Raw genomic sequence first — 21,823 nt, forward strand, 5'->3', positions numbered from 1 at the left:
TAGAAAACAGAAGGGTTTTTTTTACTATTCCATTCCTTTAATTTGCTTTACTTTCCTAACATGGAAAAATATTTTTAAACTGATCCAGTTGTTTTATGTCTTTCTCATTCTGCTCTTCTGATGATTTAGTTGATAAATTTTATTTATCTTGATCTCATTAATTTTTATTACATTTTTGTGTTTAACCTGGAGAGTATCTTCGGGATTCTTTTGGGGTCCAAAAGAAGGGGAAGATTACATAACTCTAGAGATCGTTGAAGGAAAATGTTTGCCTAGATCATCTTTAGTCTGGTTTTTGGCCTGGGTTCAAGACTGAAATTGCCTTGCTCACCCTAATAGGGAGCTTGTGCTGGGAGATGGAGAGAGGGAATGCAGCCCTTTTGATGGTCCTGAACCTTTCAACAGTGTCCGATACCACTGACCATATAACTTTTTGGACCACTTTGCGGGGATGGTTATTGCGGGAGGATGGGACTGAGAAGGTGGTGTTGGGAAACAAATGCTCTTCCCCTTGGCTTGTGGCCTATGGGGATCCACAACGATCCATAATCTTGCCCCCTATGCTGTTTAACATCTACATGAAACTGCTGGAGAAGTCATCCGCAGATTTGGGCTGGGGAGTCAATATACTGATTATACCCAGCTTTTACTCTTATACAGCTGATCCTAGGTAGTCAATGAAAATGCTAGACTGCTGTTTGTCTGCTGTGAAGAACTAGATGGGACATAAGCTGAAACTTAAAAGCTAGATAAGATCGAAGAACTGGTAGTAGGCAGATCACCTGATTTGGGTTTTGGGGTACAGTTGTCTTGGATGCGGTTGTAGTCTATCTAAATTATCAGACACATATTTGGGGGTGTTTCTTGATCTGGGGCTCTTATTGGATGTGCACGTGATGTTGCCAGCAAGGAGCATTTTTTTCCAACTTTGGTTGGTACCTCAGCTATGACCTGATGAAAATGACTTTACCGCATTCATTTTGTTTGTTTATTTTATTTTATATCATTTTTCATTTGATTTCAAACCACAAAGGCAAAAATGGATCACCTGATGTAATTGTTATGTCAGGTGACTGACAAGTATGTGGTTCCACCCACCTGTCAAACTTGGCCCATGGGTGTGTGCAAAGATGGGGATCTGGCCTCTTGGCCAGATCCAGTTCCCCACCCCTGCACTAGAGGAAAGAAATAACATCGGTATGCTGATGATTTGCAGCTCATGTCACAGTAGTCTAATCTGAAGGTAACTGAAAAATGAAACGGACTGCCTTCAAGTCGATCCCAACTTATTGCTACCCTACGAATAGAGTTTTCATGGTTAGCGGTGTTCAGAGGGGGTTTACCATTGCCTCCCTCTGAGGCTAGTCCTCCCCAGCTGGCTAGGGCCTGCACAGCTTGCCACAGCTGCACAAGCCAGACCCTTCCTTGTCCACAACTGCCAGCTGGGGGGCAACTGGGCTCCTTGGGACTATGCAGCTTGCCCACAGCTGCACAGGTGGCAGGGCATGTAACCTCTGAGCCACTCACTGTGATCTTTAGCTGGCCCTTGACACCCAGGAGACATGAGCGGGGATTTGACACCCAGGAGACAAGAGCGGGGATTTGAACTCACAGACTCTGGACTCCCAGCCAGGCTACCTCCCCACTGTGCTATACCAGCTGTCTAAAGGTAATTAGGGCATGGATATTAATTTGGAGAAGTCATCAAGGGATTTGGAGTAAGGTTACACCAATATGGGAAAAGTACCCAATTCTATTTTTCTGTGATATCAGAGTTGGGTGTGGCTGAACAGGTCCTGGAGTGGGACTTAGACAAAGTGGTAGGCTAGATGAGGGCAAATTAGATGAAACAGAAAACAAGTTCACAAAACACAAGCAAAATACAACAACATACACAATACTTATTAAAACATCAAACCACTGCAAGAATTCCACCCACTGTAGCCAGAAATATATATTTATATATTATTCCAAGCTTGGAATTAGTAGCCTGCAAAAGCCTGGGTAAGGTAGATCTTAAGCAGGGGTGTAGTCATCCAGGGTCTCAGGGGGTCTTTGATCCCTTACCTTTTTGGGAGCAGAGTCCCAGCAGTGTCCCTATGTCTCTATTATCTTAGGAACCAATCAACATGAAAGTGTTAGTCTCAGCCACTGAGAAGAACCTTCTGACATGCTTCTTTGTCCTTTCCCACTGACGGAAGCCAATGAGAGCTAAAGGAGGCAAGAGAGCCAATGAGAAGACTCTTCTCAATAGCTAACATTCCCTTTTCATGTGGATTGGCTTCTAGGGAGAAGCTTGTTGTTATGGGAGAAGGCACACACAGGAAGGGCTGAGGAGTGTGGAAATGATGAGGGAGAGTGAGCAGGTGTGGCTGTGACTATCATTAAGGGACCTTGCACTTCTGGAGTTGCCACTACACTACTGGTCTTCAAAAGGTGTTGAAACCCTGTCTTAATTCAGAGGAAAGGGAATTCCACAGAGGAGGTCCCACCACAGAAAAGGATCTTCCTTTGATTGCTGCCTACTATGCCGTAAGAGCAATGCCACCACAAAAGCCTTCTCTGATGATCTTACAAAGAAGCAGGTCCATATGGGAGATGTTCCTTCAGAGATATCCAAGCCCAGAGGTATATAGAATATTCTATATCAGCAACAACACCTTACATTTGGCTCAGTGGCAGAATTAGTGAAATATGGTTGGGCTATGCCATCCCATGCACAAGTCCAGCCACTGCATTCTGCATACAGCTTCCAAGCCAGCTTTAAGGGCAGTCCCAAACACAGCACATTAAGTATAGTAGGGCCCCGCTTTTCGGCACCCCACTTTTCAGCATTCTGCTAATACAGTGGCGCCAGCGGGGCCATCAGCTGTAGCACGGGGAGCTCCAGCATGCGACCAGCTGATCGCTGTCAGCTGGAGTGCGGCGGCTGGAGCTCCCCCCGCTCCAGCTGATCAGCTGTAGTGCGCAATCAGCTGTAGCGCAGGGAGCTGTTCAGAAGACACATCCTACCCAATTCCCAGATCTAGGAGCCAGCTAGCCTTAAGGTCTCAGTCTTGTCAGGACTCTGTTTCATCTAATTTGCCACCACTTTGTCCAAGCACCACTCCAGGACCTGTTCAGCCACACCCAACTTAGAGCAATCTAACAAGAGTTTGGCAGAGGTGGTGTAGGGAGGAAGAGACAAAGACAAAGACAGCTCTGAAGGGCTCGATAGCAGCTTGATCAGAAGGGGCACGGCCTGGTAACTGCTGGCTGAAGGGGCGTAGCCTGATAGCTGAGTGCAACTAGGAGCAGCTCTGTATGCTGAGAGTTTTCATTTTGTTTCCTGACTCCTAACTGAGCAGAGGGGGCTATTTCAGCTGGTCCAGAGGATATATGTGAGCCAGCTCTGAGAGAGAGAGCTAACAGAGTGAGCAAACAGGGAGTGCTAACAGGAGTTTGGCAGAGACAGTCAAGGGGAGTTCCCTAATTTTTTTTTCTTGCACAGTGCACCACATACCAGTGGGACTCTCCTATTAAGCCTGAAGGAGAAGACAAAAAAACATAGGTCATTCCAATACAAGTCAAAAAAAGAAACAAAACACAGCCAAGACTAGAGAGGAAGGACACTCTAGTGATCTGCAAGATGTGTGTGATGTTTGTTTTCTTGCCTGAGAACAACATTGTGTACACATAAGTGCAAGCTGGTGGCGCTGCTGGAAGAAAAAGTGAGGGGCCTGGAATGGCAGGTGACCACACTGAAGAGTACAGGAGAAGATGAAGAGTTCTTAGATAGAATGCTGGAACAACAACAGTAAAGAGAAGTACAGGAGGTGGGAGAACAGCAGCATGTTGAAGCAGAAGAGGAGATTGTTGTGGAGAGCACCCACAAAGTGGAGGAAACTCCATGGAAAAGGGTGGCAATTAGGTGTAGAAGACCGGTGGAACTATGGAACTGCTTCCAGGTACTTGAAGATAACACTAGCCTGCAGGGGAAGAATTACAGGGGCCCCACAAGACAGCAAGCAAGAGGCTGAAGCTCAGTCAAGCACAGGCAAAGACACAATGCCCCACAACAAGAAGAAGAGAAGAGGAGGAGACTCCCTACTGTGTGGGATTGAAATCCAAGTATGCCAAGAAGATCCAGGGACTCAGCAGGTGTTCTGTTTCTCTGGAGAATGGATTAGAGATGTGACAGAAGGGTTGCCATCGCTCAAAGTCCACTGACAGATATCCCTTTCTTCTCGTCCATGTGGGAATGAATGATACTGCCATGTGGAGCTATGAAGAAATCACATCAGACTTTGAAGCTCTGGGAAGGAAACTCAAGGTCTCTGGGACCCAGAAAAATTCTCATCCATCTTTCCAGTACTTAGAACAGGAGTAGAAAGGGGAAGAAAAATACTCCAGGTGAATGACAGGCTACAAAGGTGGTGCCGATGCAAGAGATTTGGATTCTGGGACCATGGCTACGCTTTCTGAAAGATGGCTTGCTGGCAAGTGATGGGTTATACCTCACAAGGATTGGGAAGAATATGTTTGGCCACAGCACGGAGAACTTCATCAGGAGAGCTTTAAACTGAATCCTAAGGGGGAAGGAGACAAACTTGGCGGTTATGACTAACAAAGGCTTGTGCACAGTAAGAGGATCTGAGGGAATGGCTCTAACGGGGCTCAATAATACTTTTCATAAAAATGTAGGAAGAAAGCCAGGCCATAAATCACATGGTCTTTGAAGTCTGTATACTTATGCCCATAGTATGGGAAACAAATAGGATGAACTTGAACTATTAATACAGAAGAGTAATGACTTGATAGGTATAACTGAAACTTGGTGGGATGACTTCCACGACCAGAATACAGCAATTGAAGGATATAACTTGTTAAAAAAGAACAGAAGGAATAGAAAGGGAGGTAGAGTCACATTGTATGTTAAAAATATATATCCCTGCACAGAAATACAGGAGCATGAGCTTGGTAGCTCCACCGAGTATCTGGATTAAAATAAATGGGGCAAGGAATAAAAGGAACGTGGTGGTTGGAGTCTATTACTGACCAAGGAGAAGAAAGGATGAAACTTTTGAAAAGCAAGGTGCCGATGTTTCGAAGCTACATGATGTAGTGGTAGTGAGGTACTTCAATTACCCTGATATCTGCTGGGAGACAAATTTTGCCAAACACAGCCCCTTCAAAAAATTCCTGACTTGTGTTGGAGATAACGTTCTCCTGCAGAAAGTGGAAGCAGCAACTAGATGACCAGCTATCCTTGACTTGATTCTAACCAATAGAGATAACTTGGTTGATAAAGTGGCAGTTATGAAACTCTGGGGGAAAGTGACCACGTTATATATGAGTTCTTGATTTTCCAGGAAGCAAAAGCTGAGAGTAGCCATATGTGTACCCTGGACTTCAGGAAAGCCGATTTTAATAAATTCAGAACAATGGTAAGCAAGGTTCCATGACAAGTGACCCTAATGAGAAAGAGAGTCCAAGATGGGTAAGAGTTACTAAAAAAAGGAAACACTAACGACACAATGGCATACAAATGCATCAGGGAAAAAAGGTGGAAGACAGCAGAAGAAGTCAATGTGGCTTCTCAAAAAGCTTAGAGATTACTTGAAAGCAAAAAAGGACACATACAATAGGGTCCCGCTTCTCGGCACCCCACTTTTTGGCGTTCCGCTAATACGGCGCCAGCAGGGCGATCAGCTGGAGGGTGGGTTGGAACTCCCCGCACTCCAGTTGATTGCACCGGAGGAGGGGAAGGTCAGCTGTAGTGTGCTACAGCTGATCTTCTCCTCTTCTGGCATGATCAGACTCCCCCGCTCGAGCTGATTGCGCCGGAGGAGGGAAAGATCTGATCTCCTCCTCCTCGGGCGCAATCAGCAGGTTAGGTTCCAGTGCCCCGCGCTACAGCTGATCCACTTTCTGGTGGTTTTCGCTTTCCGGCAGGGGTCTGGAACCTAACCTGCCGTATGAGTGGGGCCCTACTGTACAGGAAGAGGAAGGAAGACCAGGCCACGACGAGTACAGACAGGTAGCATGGAACTGCAGGGATGGTATCAGGAAGGCTAAAGCTGAGAATTAGCTGAAGTTAGTGAGAGATGCTAAAACCAACAAAAAAGCTTTCTTCAGGTACATTCATAGTAAAAGACAGAAAAAAAACGGTGGTACAGCTACTCAATGAAGATGGCAAAATGATAACAGATGACAAACAAAAAGGCAGAAGTGCTGAATTCCTACTTTGGCTCAGTCTCCTCCCAAAAGAGGGTCTATGACCCTCCTGGAAACATGAAATTGAAGGGGCAGGATCACAGCCTGAAGCTAACAGACAAACGCTCAAGGAATACCTAATCAGTTTGAATGAGTTTAAATCTGCAGGGCCTGATGAACTGCATCCTAGAGTATTGAAGGAACTGGCTGAAGAACTCTAGGAACCACTGTTGATTATCTTTCTGAAATTGTGCAGGATGGATGAAGTGCCACAGGACTGGAGGAGGGCTAATGTTGTCCCTATCTTTAAACAGTGCAAAAAAAAAAAAAAAAAGGAACCTGGGAACTACAGACCTGTCAGCTTGACATCAATCCCTAGGAAAATTCTGGAGCAGACTATAAACCGTCAGTCTGGAAGCACCTTGAAAACAATGCAGTGATTACTAAAAGCCAACATAAGATTTATCAAGAACAAATCCTGCCAGACTAATCTTATCTCAGGTTTTGATCGAGTAACCTCCCTTGTAGACTGTGGGGATGCTGTGCCCGTAATATATCTCGACTTCAGCAAAGCTTTTGACAGAGCGTCCCATGATATTCTGATTAGCAAGCTAGGTTAATGTGGGCTGGATGGAACAACTATCAGGTGGATCCACAGCTGGCTAAAGAACCATACTCAAAAAGTACTTATCAATGGCTCCTCCCCAAATTGGGAGGAGGTAACGAGCAGGGTACCACAGGGCTCAGTCATGGGCCCAATCCTCTTCAACATTTTTATTAATGACTTGGATGAGGAGGTGCAGGAAATGCTTATCAAATTTGCAGATGATACAAAATTTGGGAGGGATAGCTAATACCGTGAAAGACAGAAACAAAATTCAAAGGGATCTTGATAGGCTGGGCATTGGACTGAAAACAGAATGAAATTTAGTAGTGATAGTGAGAAGGTCTACACCTGGAAAAAAGAAACAAATGCACAGTTATAAAATGGGGGATACATGGCTCACCAATACTACATGCTAGAAGGATCTTGGGATTGTCGTTGATCACAAGCTGAATATGAGCCAACAGCGTGATGTGGCTGCAAAAATGGGAAATTCTATTTTAGGCTGCATTAATAGAATTATTGTTTCCAAATTGCATGAAGTATTGCTTTCCTTCTAGTCGGCACTGGTTAGGCCTCATCTTGAGCACTGCGTCCAGTTCTGGACACTGCACTTTAAGAAGGATGCAGACAAATTGGAACAGGTTCAGAGAAGGGCCACCAAGATGATCAGGGAACTAGAAACAAAGCCCTATGAGGAGAGACGGAAAGAACTAGGCATGTTTGTTTATTTTATTTATTTATTATTTGATTTATATCCCGCCCTTCCTTCCAGCAGAAGCCCAGGGAAGTAAACAGAAGCGCTAAAAACACTTTAAAACATCATAAAAACAGATCTTAAAATACATTAAAACAAAACAATGTTAAAAACATCTTCAAAAAGGGTTCAAAACATTATTTAAAAAACATATTAACAAGCAATTCTAACACAGATGCAGATGTTTAGCCTTTAGAAGGGAAGACTGAGGGGAGATATGATAGCCCTCTTCCAAGTACTTGAAATATTGTCACACAGAGGAGGGCCAGGATCTCTTCTCGATCGTCCCAGAGTACTAAACATGGAATAATGGGTTCAAGTTGCAGCAAGCCAAATTTCAACGGAACATCAGGAAAAATGTCCTGTTATAGTGATACAACAATGGAGCCAATGACCTAGGGAGGTGGTGGGCTCTCCAACATTGGAGGCATTCAAGAGGCAGTTGGACAGCCACCTGTCGGGTATGCTTTAATTTGGATTCCTGCACTGAGCAGGGGGCTGGACTCGATGGCCTTATAGGCCCCTTTCAACTCTACAATTCTATTATTCTAATGTTGATTTGGGTGGTTGCTTAACGTGTATTTCATTTGCGGGAAAAGGGGAGTAAGTTTTTAAAATTAAAATCAACAAAGCTCATCACAATAATTTACAGCTGCTAGAACCTCCTTAATCCCAAATATATAAAACTATCAAGTAGAAGTACCCAGCCATTATTTGTTTGTGAGTCTTCCCCCTCTCCTCTGAGTGTGCAAGAGAACATGGGGAAGGGGATCCCCATTATTATTTATACTAAGCCGTAAGTGTAGATGGTGCCTTGCAGAGTTACGTAGGGTGCAGATACTGCTGCCCCAAAGGTCCTTATAACCTAAAGCAGACAGCAGGAACTCAGAAAAAGGAACAAACAAGGGCAGTAAGGGAAAAATTTGGGCAAATGGTGCTGTTACTTAAAGCTTATGTATTAGGATTAAGAGAACAAGCCAAAGGCCACTGGAAAAAGGTTGGTCTGAGAACAACCTTGAAGGGGGAGAGATGGCATCACAAACATGTTCAGGGAGACAGTAGAGCAGGTTCATTAAAGGGAACAGGGTCCGGTCTCCTCACTGATAGAACTGGGAGATCAACAAAATGAATATGAAAAAAAAGACTAAAGTATGTTGTGGGTGGGACAAGGCCATGGGTAGATTTAAAAGTAAGGACAAGCAATTTGTGATGGATGCAGAAAGGGATAGAGAAGCTCATAAATGAATCATAGTATCATATGACTTTGGAAAAGTAAAAGCAGTATGCACAAGTCTCTTCATCTGCTTCTGCCTGTTCTAAAACTCAGTGCATCCGTGCAACAAAGAGCTACCCATCTCTCCTCTGCAGGGAGTGATCAGCTCTTGTATCATACAGAGCTGTGGATGAGGAAGAAACTTTGGCCTGTTCCAAACCTCAATATGGCCACGGAGCTTTCTACAATCTGCAGAGAGCTCAGAAGAGAGGATCTAAAGGTGGTATTCTACTAATCTGTCCTCTAAGCACAAGGATTACTGTTACCACAATGGTACTTTCCTCCTCCTCCTCCCCGCAAGCTCTGTACCCTCCCCAAATCTGCTCCAAATGATTGGGGGAACCCCTAGAACAGATTTAGCATGTGTGTGGAAGTAGTCCCATTACATTAGTGGTAATCCTCGCAGTTACAGGATCCTGAATTAATGCTCTATGCATTCTTGGGCAACCTGCCTTGTAGAGACATTTACTGCTAGTTTGACTAGTCAGAGACTAGTTTACTGCTAGTTTACTACCCATTTGGGTAGGCCTGAAGCACTTACAACAAAAAAAGAAGCTTGGTTTCCAATCAAAAATAAAAAAATTAGTCAATAGTAGATGTCACTCATTAAGAAAGTGAGTGAAACACTTTAGAGCAGCCTTTTTGATTGCAACGAAAGGAGGAAGTCGAATCTCCGGTAAAAGGGGTTGAGGTCCATTCAGCCTTCCATCCATCCGTGGTCAGTAAAATGAGTACCCGGCATATGCTGGGGGGTAAAGAAAGGCCGGGGACGGAACTGGCAATCCCACCCCATATATATGGTCTGCCTAGTAAACATTGCAAGATGTCACCCTAAGAGTTGGAAACGACTCGCACTTCAAGTGCAGGGACACCTTTACCTTTTTTCCCAACCTACTGCTGTCCAGATGTTTTGAATCATAAGTCTCATCAGCCCTGATGTGAGTTATAGTCCAAAACATTTGAACAGCAGCAGGCTGGGACAAGGCTGACTTAGGGATACTTAGGAAGGCAGTAGCTACTGAACTTTAGGACTATGTAAGCATATTTTTCTACCACTAATGTTAATGACAGTCACTGTTAAGCAGTACATAATTACCACATATTAAGGCTACAATCCTATGTGGATTTACCTGGACATAAGCCTCACTGAACTCTACTGGACTCACTTGCGAGTAGGCACGTATAGGACTGTGCTGGAAATCTGTCAATGAAATAACATAGCTTACACCGTGTATATGCAGCAGCAACTTCAGCATTATATAGCACAGTGCTATGCTTATTTACTTCGAAGGAAACCCCACGGTGGTGAATAGAGTTTACAGTGAAGTCTGCCCAGGATTACAACCTTAAGCAATGTAAGGGATTCCAAAAGACCAGCCATGGAAACAGGAGAGAATTGTTGAACAAGACCAAGAAGGCCGCCCCCACCGATACCTTGGGTCGATAACAGCAGGACACGACAATACACTGCTTTTTTCACGGAAGGAGAGAAGCCTCCCATAAGAGAAAGGCAGAAGATGAGTTATAGGTATCGGCTCATTTCCCTCCACTAGAAAGCGAAAAGTGAAGCACAGACCATCTCTGCAGATCCTTGGTCCTCTAGGTTCCGACTCGCCCCGAAAGCCTCCAGCACCGCCATACACGTTTCGTAGCCGCCACACTCTGAAACACGGACGCTCCTCCACCTCACACCACACCACCCACTTGCAGCCAGACGAGTTTGTGAGGCGAGAACGATGCTGGCGACAGTTCCAGCTGCAAGCCGCGTCTCTCTCGCCTATTTTGGTTTACCCGTCACTCAAGTGCTGTGGCTATGCCAGTGAATAATACCGTCCCCGCTGTGCCGACTCAAGCGCCTCAGCCGAAATCCGCCCTACCTGGCCATGTAGCGCCGGCTGGTGATCCCCAGAGAAGAGCTCGCACATCCTCCTCCTGCTGGGCCGGACGGAGCAACTGGGTCCTAAGCAGGGAGCGAGTTCGTAGAGTCAGCACAAGCTCACTCCTCGAGGTCAGACTCAGCCAGCCAATCAACCCTCTCCAATTCGGCGCTAGCATGACGGAACCCCACCCTTCAACTGCAAGATAAAAAGTCCTACGCCGCGCAGGCGCAGCCGAAAGCCCTGCTACCAGAACGGAAATCCTAATAGATAAGCGCACGGCAGGCGCTTTTCAGTGTCGCGCATGCGCTTTAATCGCCGTGCCCATCTCTGCCCAACACGAAATTGTATCAAAGATAGTGGAAGTAGTTGGTGATGCTCACTGCTCTCTTAACCTTGGCTATACAGAGATCTGACATAAACAAAGTACCATGCCTCCAGCACTGCCTTGTGTTTTGGGGACAAGGCATAGGGAACAGTACTGACGGTTACAACAGCAGCGTTTTTCTTATTATTCTGCTTAAAGAGTTTTGCCCAGCGGTAGATTGGCAGGTGCTATAAGTAAAGCTGGAGGTTCCCGCGACATCTTGCTCTGAAAGCATCAGTCTTAACGCCTAGATCGTCTGAAGGATGATGCTTGGAAAGGCTGGAGTTGTTTGTTTAGTACAATCGGAAATCATAAACATTTGTATTGCAAGTATATACATCACTGTATATTTAAAAAACCGGAAAACCGCGTGCACGGTTTTTAAGTATAGTTCGGAGTACCCACTAACGCAACAGTAATATTATTGTCTACTCAGAAATAACCCGCAATAAGTCCAATGGAACTTACTGCTGGGCGACTGCATCCTTACTACCAACCAAATGCACACTTCCTCAGAAGCAAATATAACTGGTTTAAATGGGAGTTTACTCGCAATAATGAGCGTATAGGATTACAGTCTCGGGAATTTTCTCAGGCGATTAAAGGAAACATTGTTATTGGCAATATACAGTCTTTTAGTCCTAGGTTATTAACCTCTATAAAAAAAAAGGAAGATTCTTTAGGCCTATCAAGCAGTGACTTTAGAAATGTTAAACATGCATCGTATGAACAGGAGAAAAATATCAGGGGTAAGTGTAAGGGAAATTAGTTAATCATCTGAGTAAGCACACGCATAGGCAGTAAAAGACTTTTTAAAATTGTATTAGAACATTTTAGGTATCAAACTTAAACGGGGAGAAAGCAACGAGGGGAGAAAAAGTGGGATATAAATGCAATAATAAAAACAAATAATTAGGCCGCATACTTGCATAAATAGGTAGATGAAAAATGCTTACGCGTGCAGAAATTCCGTACACACCTTCCGTGTATCATGGTCCACCATCCTCCCTGTCTTTACAGATGCTCGAGTCGGACATAGAACACGCTAAAGTAAGTCCCACGCACAATAATAGTAGAAGCGGGAGCCACGTGCATTGACTTTCACCCTCCTCCAGGACACACTCACCTCCCTCCCCCACTTGGAACTTGGGTCACGTGACCTCCGCGTTACCAAGGTGAAGCTATAAGCAAGCGCTGATAGTACTCTCTCTGTGGTGCATCCGAACTTCCAGCTCCCGACTTCACCCAATGGCAGGCGGAGTTTTATGTCACTGTCCTATAGCAACGCGAAGGGGGTGGGAGCGAAGCTTGGGTTTGGTTGGAGCTGCTGGAAAAAGGGTGAGGTGGATATATCAAAGAGATTGGGGGTCGAGGGGAGAAGCTATAAGAGGCCATCTGGCCCTTGCTGGAGGCGGCGGCGGCGGCGGCGACGGCGGCAGGAGGAGCAGGAGCAGGAGCAGCGCAAGTGTTCTTTTCATGTTGGTTTGTAGCAGAAGTCATGCCTAGCTTCGCCTTGTTTCCCGTGCTTGGTGTTGCGGCTGTTGCCTCGTAAGTTACCTCGCTTTGTGCCTTGCTGCTTTTTTAAAACAATGGGCGTGTCAAGGCCAGGACCGCAGTGGTAGTTTTGAGAAGGGGAAGGTTCCCCCTAGTCACTCAAAGGTACCTTAGGTGTAAAAGAAAAGGCTGCGCTCCTTTCCTCCTGGGGCGCTTCTGTGCAGAGGCTTATTAGAGCATGCTGACCAAGTCAGTCTTTAGATGCAGGGCGATTACTGCGGAGTAGCTCTCATGGCCTGAAAGTCAGTTAACAAAGGCGAACTAAAAAAGTCACATCACCCCCTCAACGGAGACTGGGGGGATAGGAGCCTTTCTTTTTCCACTCTTTAGCATCCTTATCAAGAATGATTTACATAATGGGTGTTGCCATGCCTTTAATATTTTAGAAAATTAAATCAATGGAGCTTTACTGTGATAAGAAAGTCAAGCATTTCAGAGAAATTAAAATTTGCTAAATACAAGCCACTCTACATTGTACTGAGTAAGTTTACATTGTACTGAGTAAGTTATAATTAAGTACAATCTAGGGTGGCTTGTATTTAAGCATGTTTCTCTGAAATACCTGTGAGAGGTGGCTTGCCTGTCACTACAAACTTCCTATTGATTAATTTTCTAAATTTTAGCCAAACTGGTTTTTAATGGTGGCTTACAAAGCAGTAAATTTAAACTACTCAAAGCACAAAAATGGAGCATGTTCTGTACTAACCATTATGGCTGTAATCTTCTGCATACTTATCTGGAAGTAAGCCCCACTGAACATAGTGGAACTTATTCTGAATAAGAGGTACATATACAGCAGTGATGGAGACCTGTGGCCATCCAGGTGCTGTTGGAACTATAGCTGCCATCATCCCTCACCATTCTATAACACAGGAAACTGCTTTATATGGTCATACTATTGGACCATCTAGTTCAGTATTATCAATACCGACTGGCGGAGGCTTTCCAGGGTTTAAGATGGGAATATTTCCCAGCTGTGCTTAGAAATACCAGGGATTGAACTCGGGGCTCTATGCACGTAAAGTATGTACTGTACCACTGAGGATCACAGGTTCCCCATCCCTGATGTATGGAACTGGGCTGCCAGACTGTGTAGGGATTATAAAGATCAAAAAGATATGTTTCATTGTACCTAGGAACTAACTAGTAACCAGTACACGTCTTTCAAAATTGAAAACTATGCCCCCTTATGGTCATAGTAGCCAGTGAGTGGGCAGCCATGTTGTGGACTAGCTGAAATTTCCTCTAAGTCTAGGCAGGGCAGGCCCATGTAGAATGCACTACATTAATTAATGTGGAGATGATCAAGACGTGTAGGACAGTGGCCAAGACTTTTATCACTTAATATATGGTGCCATTGTTGTGGTGAATGAAGTTGTAAAATGTGTTCCTATGTATTGTCATTATCTGAACACCCAAAAGTGCCATGATGTCTAGGTGGATGGACAAATTGTAAACTTTATAATCAGTGGCAATATAACCCATCCAGAGTAGGCATCATCCCATCTCAAAAATTCGAATGATTTTTGTGCCACCAGCATATCTAATGTGGATTTTTGTTTTGCTAACCTTCATCTAGCTGGCTATCATGCTACGCCACTTGTTTAAGGATTTCTCCCTTTCCACCTAGTTTAGACAAAAAGAAGAAATTAATAAAGTTATGCAGGGTGCCATCTGCTTATTAATTACACCAGGCTTGTCTCCCAGGTCCCTGACATTAGCCAGCAATTTCATGTAGATGTTTTAAATAGCATCAGCACCTAGATTGAGACTTGTGGCGCCCCAGAGGAGAATTTCCATGAGGTAGAGCAGAACTCTTCCCATACCACCTTCTGGTACTTGACCAGTCTGGTAGGAGCAGAGCCACCGCAAAGGGGATGCCTCCAACTTCCAGCCTAGTCAGGCACTCAAAAAATATATGATGGACAATGCTACTGAAAGTTGCTGAGAGTTCCAGAGGAATCCACAGGGTCACATTCTCCTTGTCTATATCTTGGTGACAGTTATCTTCAAGGGCACCCACCCACTGAGCAAAGTTCCCCAAGTTGAAATGGGTCCTAACTAGCTTAATGGGTCATAGCTAGCTTAAGCTCTGCTATGATGCCTTACCAAAATCAATTTGGGTTATTATTTTAAGAGTGTAATCTTAAATATGTTTACTTGTACGTAGGTTTCAATGAATGCAGCGGGACTCTGTCTCAAATAAGACTTTAATCCTGACTTGGGAAAAACCTTCACTTAACCCAGTGGGATCTACTTTCAGGTAAGCATGCATAGGGTTAGACTATATCGCTAAGTTCCAGATTCACTAACTGGCAAAAAAAACCTTGCGGTTTAAGAACGTGCCTATAGCCAACAGATATTTCTATCAAACATTAAAAAGCAGGGAAATTGGGCACTTACAGTGAATGCACTAAGGAAGCAGGAGACCTGACCTCCTTTCTGAGATACTGTACTGCCCTACACATTTGTAAAAATGCAGACACAATTTGGGTTGGTCTTTCACAGTCCAATCCACTTTCTGCATAGCTTGGAAGAATTTGGTAACATGGTCCTCTGAGCATGGTGAGTGGTGGCAACACCTGCAATCAGGACTGCATCACCAGAGATGGAGAATTACATTTTTTCGGTATGTTTGTTGGTATTCTTCTTACTTTGCTTCTTTCCTGTGTTACTACTGTTTCTACAGAGAATGTTGATGGCATTTAGAAAGACAAGGGCTTTAGAAACTGGCTTGCAATTCATAAGTTGATCTGACAGATACAAAAACAGCAACTTGGTTATTCGGTTAAAAATTTTACTTTTTCTCCCTAGCCCAAGCATAAGGATGCCTTAGAAAAATACCATGGACAAATATATTAAGGTACAAAAGATTGGTGAAGGCTCTTTTGGAAAAGCAATTCTAGTTAAAGCAAAGGAAAATGGCAAACAATATGTTATCAAGGAGATCAATATATCCAAGGTGAGTTTCTTAGATTTTCTTTCTCTTTATAACATTATTCATTATATTTATTTATATATTATTAATTATATTTATATTCTTAAAAAACAATGCTTTTTTTTTCAGATGTCAAATAAAGAGAGAGAAGAATCAAGGAGAGAAGTTGCAGTATTAGCAAACATGAAACATCCAAATATTGTGCTGTACAGAGAATCGTTTGAAGGTTAGGTTTAAAAATAGCTTGACATCTAAAATAACATGTGGCCATATAAAAATGTTAACTGGACTGAAGTGGCTGGATCAGTGAGGTTGTTAGTTTATGCTCTTTGTTGACTGCATTACAACTTCAGTTTTTCTATCCCGTATTTCTTATTTAATACTGCATGTCTGTGTGTGTTTGCTTAGAAATAGGGATGAAGGAGAATTTCATTAGGTCCATCTTTTTAGCAAATTGACCTAATTTGCATCTCTTAGACTATTGTACAAATCAGAACATAATTATCTGTTGGATGTTGTACATCTTCCAGTATAGTTCTCAACACAAAAAAGTACCAAAAAATGGAAATGGGGTGGAAAAGACTTATAAATGAACACATGCAAAATTAAGATGGTACAGAAATAGACTAATTTGTCTGTCTGTACTTAGAAGTCAGTCACGTTGATCAGTATAACGTTCTAATAAACATAATTAGGATCAGGCAGCAAGTCTTCCATGTCATCCATATGAGTTCAAAAATATACAGCAATGATAACTAAACAAGAATTAAGGAACCAGCCAGTGTGTTACAGCATGAAGTATAAATGGACACTTGTCATGTGAACTTGTCTATGTATTTATTTTCAGAAGGTGGCTGTCTTTACATAGTGATGGATTATTGTGAAGGAGGAGACCTTTTTAAAAAAATTAATGCACAGAAAGGTGTCTTGTTTTCAGAAGACCAGGTAAGAGGATTTGAGACTTCTGTTGCTTGATAACTATAGATATTCTAGCTCTGATAAAAATTCTGTGTTTGTCTACAAATAATGGCTTGCTTTAGTGGCCAGCGAAAATTATGTGATTGCAAGAACCCTTCCCCAAGGAGGTAGGGTCTTAATCGTGACCTTAAGCTTCGCCTCTGAAATGCAGTGTAAATTCAGGAATGGGAAGCCACAGCTCCGTTTCCTATGCTCCCCATAGTGAATGTTCCACCCTCTCTGGCAACTATGAGTAGCTCCAGCCTTCCTTCCCATCATGGAGCTGGGAGGGGACAGAATATAATTCCAAGGACAACAAAAGTGCAGCATAACAAGGACAAGACCCAAGCTTCCTATCAAGCTTGGGTTTGAGATTGTTCCTTCTGAGGTGCTCAGTGAGCTTCAGAGGCACAGCAGAACTGTGGAGATGGTTTTCTACTTGTTCTCCAGCTGCAAGCTTAGGAGTACAGCTGAGGATTTCTGTTTTCACAGTGAGCTTCCAAGGCACGGCATTTGGAGCTGGACAGAGGAATAGAAATAGTTTCTGGCTTTGCAAGGAGTTTTGGAGGTACAGGGCAAAGTCAGACACATAACCTCACTCCTTGCAGAAGTGCAAGAAGGGTGAGCACAAAATTTAAGTTTGCTACCAAAGCTAGTCAATATATGTGGACCTCTTTTTAGGCACAACCCCCTGTTCTGTGCTTGGGGCTTGGGATGACATATCATTTACAGTGTGTAAGCAAATCTCAGTCTCCTCCTATTCCACACTCTTCCCCCCCCTTCCCCTGCCTCCTAGCAAGGTGCTCGCAACAAGTTGGAAGCAGAAAGCCAAGCTTCTCCTGCCCTTTTCAGCTAAGTGCTGGAGAGGAAGGCTGGAACATTTTAGTGCTGTGCCTCTGAAGTGCAGCACAGCTGCTAGGACAGTCTGTGCCCTCCTATCCAACTCAAAGGTGTGAGGAAGTTAGAAGCTTGCTGGAGAGTAGCAGAATACTTCCCATAGTGAGTGTAGTGAGATAAACTGAGGATCCCTTTCTGAGACTACTTAGTTTTACTGCTTACCTGGGCTAGCAACCAAATAGCAAACATTACCTGATTGCACTTCCGTCACCATCGCAGGGCTGTGCTACATTTTTAGTTTCTAGAAACACAGCACTATGGCAGCTGCATCATCGGCTTTCTGGGTCATGTGGTTCAATCCTGTTAGGCCAGTTCAGAAGTTAGAAAAAGACCAGAACTGTGCTGTTTCCTGGCCCATGATGCCACATTGCTTACTTTTGAGGCTGCATCACTTGCCCCAGTTTCAGAAGATAGTCAAGTTAAGGCAATGGCCTTTTCTAACACAGCACCTCAGGTCTTGAGATCCCACTAAATCTATGGCTAAAAAATGGTACATGGTTCTCAGGTGATGATATATTCTTGCATTGAAGTTATCTGGAATAATAATTAGTAGAATTAGCTACATTTATGTGTATTTAAAGTTTTCTGTGCAATAGAAAGCTCTGTAGTGTATTTCCAATATTGGATTGTAGGAGCAGAGCAAATTCTATAAAGCTACAAAAACAATTCTTATTTCTCCAGTGGGCACCAGGACACCCCCAAGTGGGTATTGTCTTCCTCTCCTGTTGCTTAAGGTAGGAAAGAGTTAACACTCCAAAGGACTCTCATCTTAGCCCTTCGATGGAGTGACAGTTCATTTTCCTGCCTGGCTTTATCAGTACTGTTTTTGCCTTGCTCTTCAGTCTGGCTGGCTTATATCTTTACTTAAAATCCCAAATCTTTACCTACTGTTGTTGATTTGTTGTTTCTGAATTCCTTTCTAAGTGGTTTGTGTTTGAGTGTCATTTACAGTTTTTTTCCAAATGAATTGTGTGTGTGAGTGACAATTAAGTGTCTGTTATGTCTGTTGGTCAGTTTATTATATTGTTAAATTGATTGCCCTAAGCATATGATACTCTAATAAATTACCTAGATTATTAGCTGTGGTGTTCAAATTAATTTTGTTTTATCTAATAAATTCTGTGTATTCATTCAACTGTGACAAAAGACTTTTCTGAAAGGAAAAAAAGAATAGAATAAAATCAAGAAAGCAGCAAGAACAGCTGATGCTGTAGTGCCTCCCAGCCGCTCAGAGAAAAAAATGTTGGGTAAAGACACAAGGATCATAACAAAGTCTCTACAGAGCGCTCTAAAAGATTAAAGACATGGCACAAAGCGGTTGGTGCGGTAGCACCTTCAGCCTGCTCAGGTAAGATCTTGATGGTTGAAAAGGCAAGCCGTGGCAGCATGCATGGAAGTAGCCGCCATTTTGATCAACAGCAAACAGCCTCTCAGTCAGCGCGTGGCCCATCCACTCTTGTGGTAGCACAGAGAGCCCAATCAGCAGCGGCAAAGTGCTGTAAACCCTGCAAGCAATGCAGTAGCAGAGCAATCAGGGAGGGAAAATGCTGCCAAAACTAAGGACAGAAATAGAAACACTTTTACCAACAGCATTAGTAGAGTGCAGAAGAGCAGTTTACGTTGGAGAGCAAAGCCAGCAATGGGTGGCAACAGAAGATGAGATGCTCTCAGAGAATGAAAGTGCTCCAGATCCTTTGGTATTTTTCTGCTCAAATTCAGAGGAAGAAGAATGCACTGGGTTTAACACCCAGCAGCCTGAACTTCTACAGACCTGTTTAGTTACTGTGCCATTGCATAATGCTGTCACCTCTGGTCAAAAACAGCATTAACATCATAAAGATTCAACACAGTTAATTTTCTCTCTGCTGCCATCTCCAGTTTCCATCAGGAAATTCAGCAGGTGGAATCTTTCCATTTAAGTCCTGCTGCATTAAATCACATTAGAACAGCCCTGATGGATGACATTTCTAGAACTAGCTGAATTTCACCAGTCTTTTCAAGTAGCACCTGCACAAATGCAAGTTACACAATCAAACCCTGCATCAGTGAATAATTGATTATCTTCCAGTACATTGCAGCACAGTGTTCATTTGAGACAGCCAAACAATACTGTTAATGAGCAGCAGGGGCAACAGAGAACATGTGGCAATGCTTCACCAGACCCACAAGATTTGTCCAGAGGCAGAGCAGTGACGCTGATAGTACAGAAGTTTGGCAGACAAACCAGTGAGATGCAACAGAATGTGTATGATGATTCAGTTGCCTCTCTGGAGGAGTATATAGATGATTCACAAGTGGAAGAGCAGTCCACCTTGAGGCTTTTCCATAAAGGATGGCAAAGTCAACTCCTGATGTCCATGGAATTGTAAATTAACTGTTTGGTGTGAGTTATTATTATTATTATTATTTCATTTATATCCCACCCTTTCTCCCAGTAGGAGCCCAGGGCAGCAAACAAAAGCACTAAAACACTTTAAAATATCATAAAAACAGACTTTAAAATATATTAAAACATTTTAAAAAAACATTTTTAAAAAGCTTAAAAAACATTTTAAAAGCTTTAAAAAAAACCTTTAAAAACATTAAAAAGCAATTCCAACACAGACGCAGACTGGGATAAGGTCTCTTTATTCCTTGTCTTCAACAGGTAGATAGTTTTTTGTATAGTTTTTTGAGAATGGGCAACAGAGTCGAAGACAAACACATGCTGCTTATATAATCCTTAACTCACTGGAAATTAAGGCTACCAGGCCTTCTGTTATTCCTTTGTGTACATTTAAACAACAGCTTACATTTGCAGATTACTGGTATTCAGCAGGTTTGCGTAGCATGGCAATATTTCAGGGATTGCTTTGTAGGTATGAGAAGTTTCACCTTGGAGATTTCCTGACTGCTTTCAAAACACTTGGGAGGGTTGGTTGCATAAATTACCAGGTTCCATTAGTGAGTTCTTCCTAGCCAGCTTCTCTGGCTGCTTCCAAGCATTCATGGGGTCACTTTACTCTGAACCTGGTGTCATGGCACATTCAACAAGAGCAGTAGCTGCTTATGCAGCACATACAACAAATGTTCCTCTACAAGAGGTTTGTAGGGCAGCTGCTTGGGCAAACCTGGATACATTTATGAAGTACTATAAGATGGGCATTTATGCATCTACGGAGGAAGCTGCAGAGGAGATGAGTTCCTTAGGTGTTGCCGGATCATTAAGGGGCATGTACCCACCCATACAGAAGGTCAACTTTGGAACATCCCAGTTGTGGGTGTCCTGGTACCCACTGGAGTAGGAACTCTTTTATTCACCGGAAAGATGTTTATCTGGGGGCACCAGGACACTGCCAAGGCTCACACTGGGATGCAACATGAGGAAGGATAATACAAGGAAAATGGGAGGAGATTGAAGGGTCAGGGAACGGACCTAGAAGTTTGCAAGTTCATGTTTCATGTTGGCTTCAGCGAATACAATGTTATTTTGAGTCATGATGTTGTTAGTGTTATAAGTGTAATACTTTCAAGCTTGGCCAGACAGCAAACTGTCACTCTGTGGGAGGGGCTAAGATGAGAGTCCTTTGAGTGTTAACTCTTTCTGCCTCAAGCAACAGGAGAGGAAAACAATATCCACTTGAGGGTGTCCTGGTGTCCCCAGAGAAACACATTTCTGGTGAGTAAAACGGTCCTTTCCCTTATTTCCAAGGTATTGTGCTGGAGAAAGCAACAGGGAGTGGGATATAGAAAACTGTTGCTCACTTGGATTACTCCATTCTTAAGCTTTAAAGATAACATCTAACAAAAGCCTAACCCTTTTAACTTAAATTTTAGATCATGGATTGGTTTGTACAGATTTGTTTAGCACTGAAGCATGTACATGACAGAAAAATTTTGCATCGAGACATAAAGTCACAGGTAGGTTAAGCTAAACTTCTCTATTAAATTTCAGTATTCTAATAGCTAAGCTTATGCCTAGTTTTCCCAAAAAGCTGATGAGGTAGCAGACGTGTGTCTGGATAGTGCTAATTCAGACTGCAGGTAGGACTTGTCAGAAAGGTAAAACATAAATGATATAAATACTGGTTTTTTATTTTCCATAGAACAAACTGAACAGTATAAATATACTAAAAGGCTACTGCCAATTAAAAATAAGCAATCCTAAAAAGATAATAGCCAGACACGTTTCAACATTTTCTCTTCTTCAGTGACCAAATATTTATATATGCTTCTTTAGGGGGGGGAAATTCAAACTGAAATTCCAGTACAGATATCCAGACAACTTTCAAAGGTCAATGAAAAGCTGTAGAGGTGCATTCAAAACAAAACACTTTCAATCTCTTCCCCTTGCATTCAAAATCGAGATGGGTAGACTTATAGGAACCCGAGGTTTGCTACGACTCATTCTCATAATGCAAAACC

The 21,823-nt window shown here is 43.1% G+C and overlaps 2 protein-coding genes across 10 annotated transcripts in view; one reads left to right on the top strand and one right to left on the bottom strand.

Annotated features, from left to right (window-relative positions):
* CLCN3 (chloride voltage-gated channel 3) overlaps window positions 1-12,238 on the bottom strand; it is a 76,724-nt gene extending 64,486 nt beyond the window's left edge. For 2 of the 7 annotated variants that reach the window (XM_061584109.1, XM_061584099.1), the window contains exon 1: window positions 12,030-12,238. The gene's annotated coding sequence lies outside the window, so the exon portion shown is untranslated. Of the gene's footprint in view, window positions 1-9,959; window positions 10,031-10,405; window positions 10,687-10,706; window positions 10,883-12,029 lie in introns of those variants that run through there. The other 5 variants (XM_061584103.1, XM_061584104.1, XM_061584102.1 and 2 more) reach the window with 5 other exon arrangements.
* A 118-nt stretch (window positions 12,239-12,356) lies between these two features.
* Window positions 12,357-21,823, top strand: part of NEK1 (NIMA related kinase 1) — a 71,833-nt gene continuing 62,366 nt past the window's right edge. Inside the window, exons 1-6 of one of the 3 annotated variants that reach the window (XM_061584097.1) lie at window positions 12,357-12,621; window positions 14,798-14,890; window positions 15,442-15,589; window positions 15,695-15,791; window positions 16,413-16,510; window positions 21,236-21,319. In XM_061584097.1, coding sequence (XP_061440081.1) covers window positions 15,473-15,589; window positions 15,695-15,791; window positions 16,413-16,510; window positions 21,236-21,319 — 396 coding nt within the window. In that variant the 5' untranslated portion in view covers window positions 12,357-12,621; window positions 14,798-14,890; window positions 15,442-15,472. The remainder of the gene's footprint in view (window positions 12,622-14,797; window positions 14,891-15,441; window positions 15,590-15,694; window positions 15,792-16,412; window positions 16,511-21,235; window positions 21,320-21,823) is intronic. The other 2 variants (XM_061584096.1, XM_061584098.1) reach the window with 2 other exon arrangements.

This window comes from Rhineura floridana, chromosome 9, assembly GCF_030035675.1.
Source record: "Rhineura floridana isolate rRhiFlo1 chromosome 9, rRhiFlo1.hap2, whole genome shotgun sequence".
Lineage (NCBI taxonomy): Eukaryota > Metazoa > Chordata > Lepidosauria > Squamata > Rhineuridae > Rhineura > Rhineura floridana.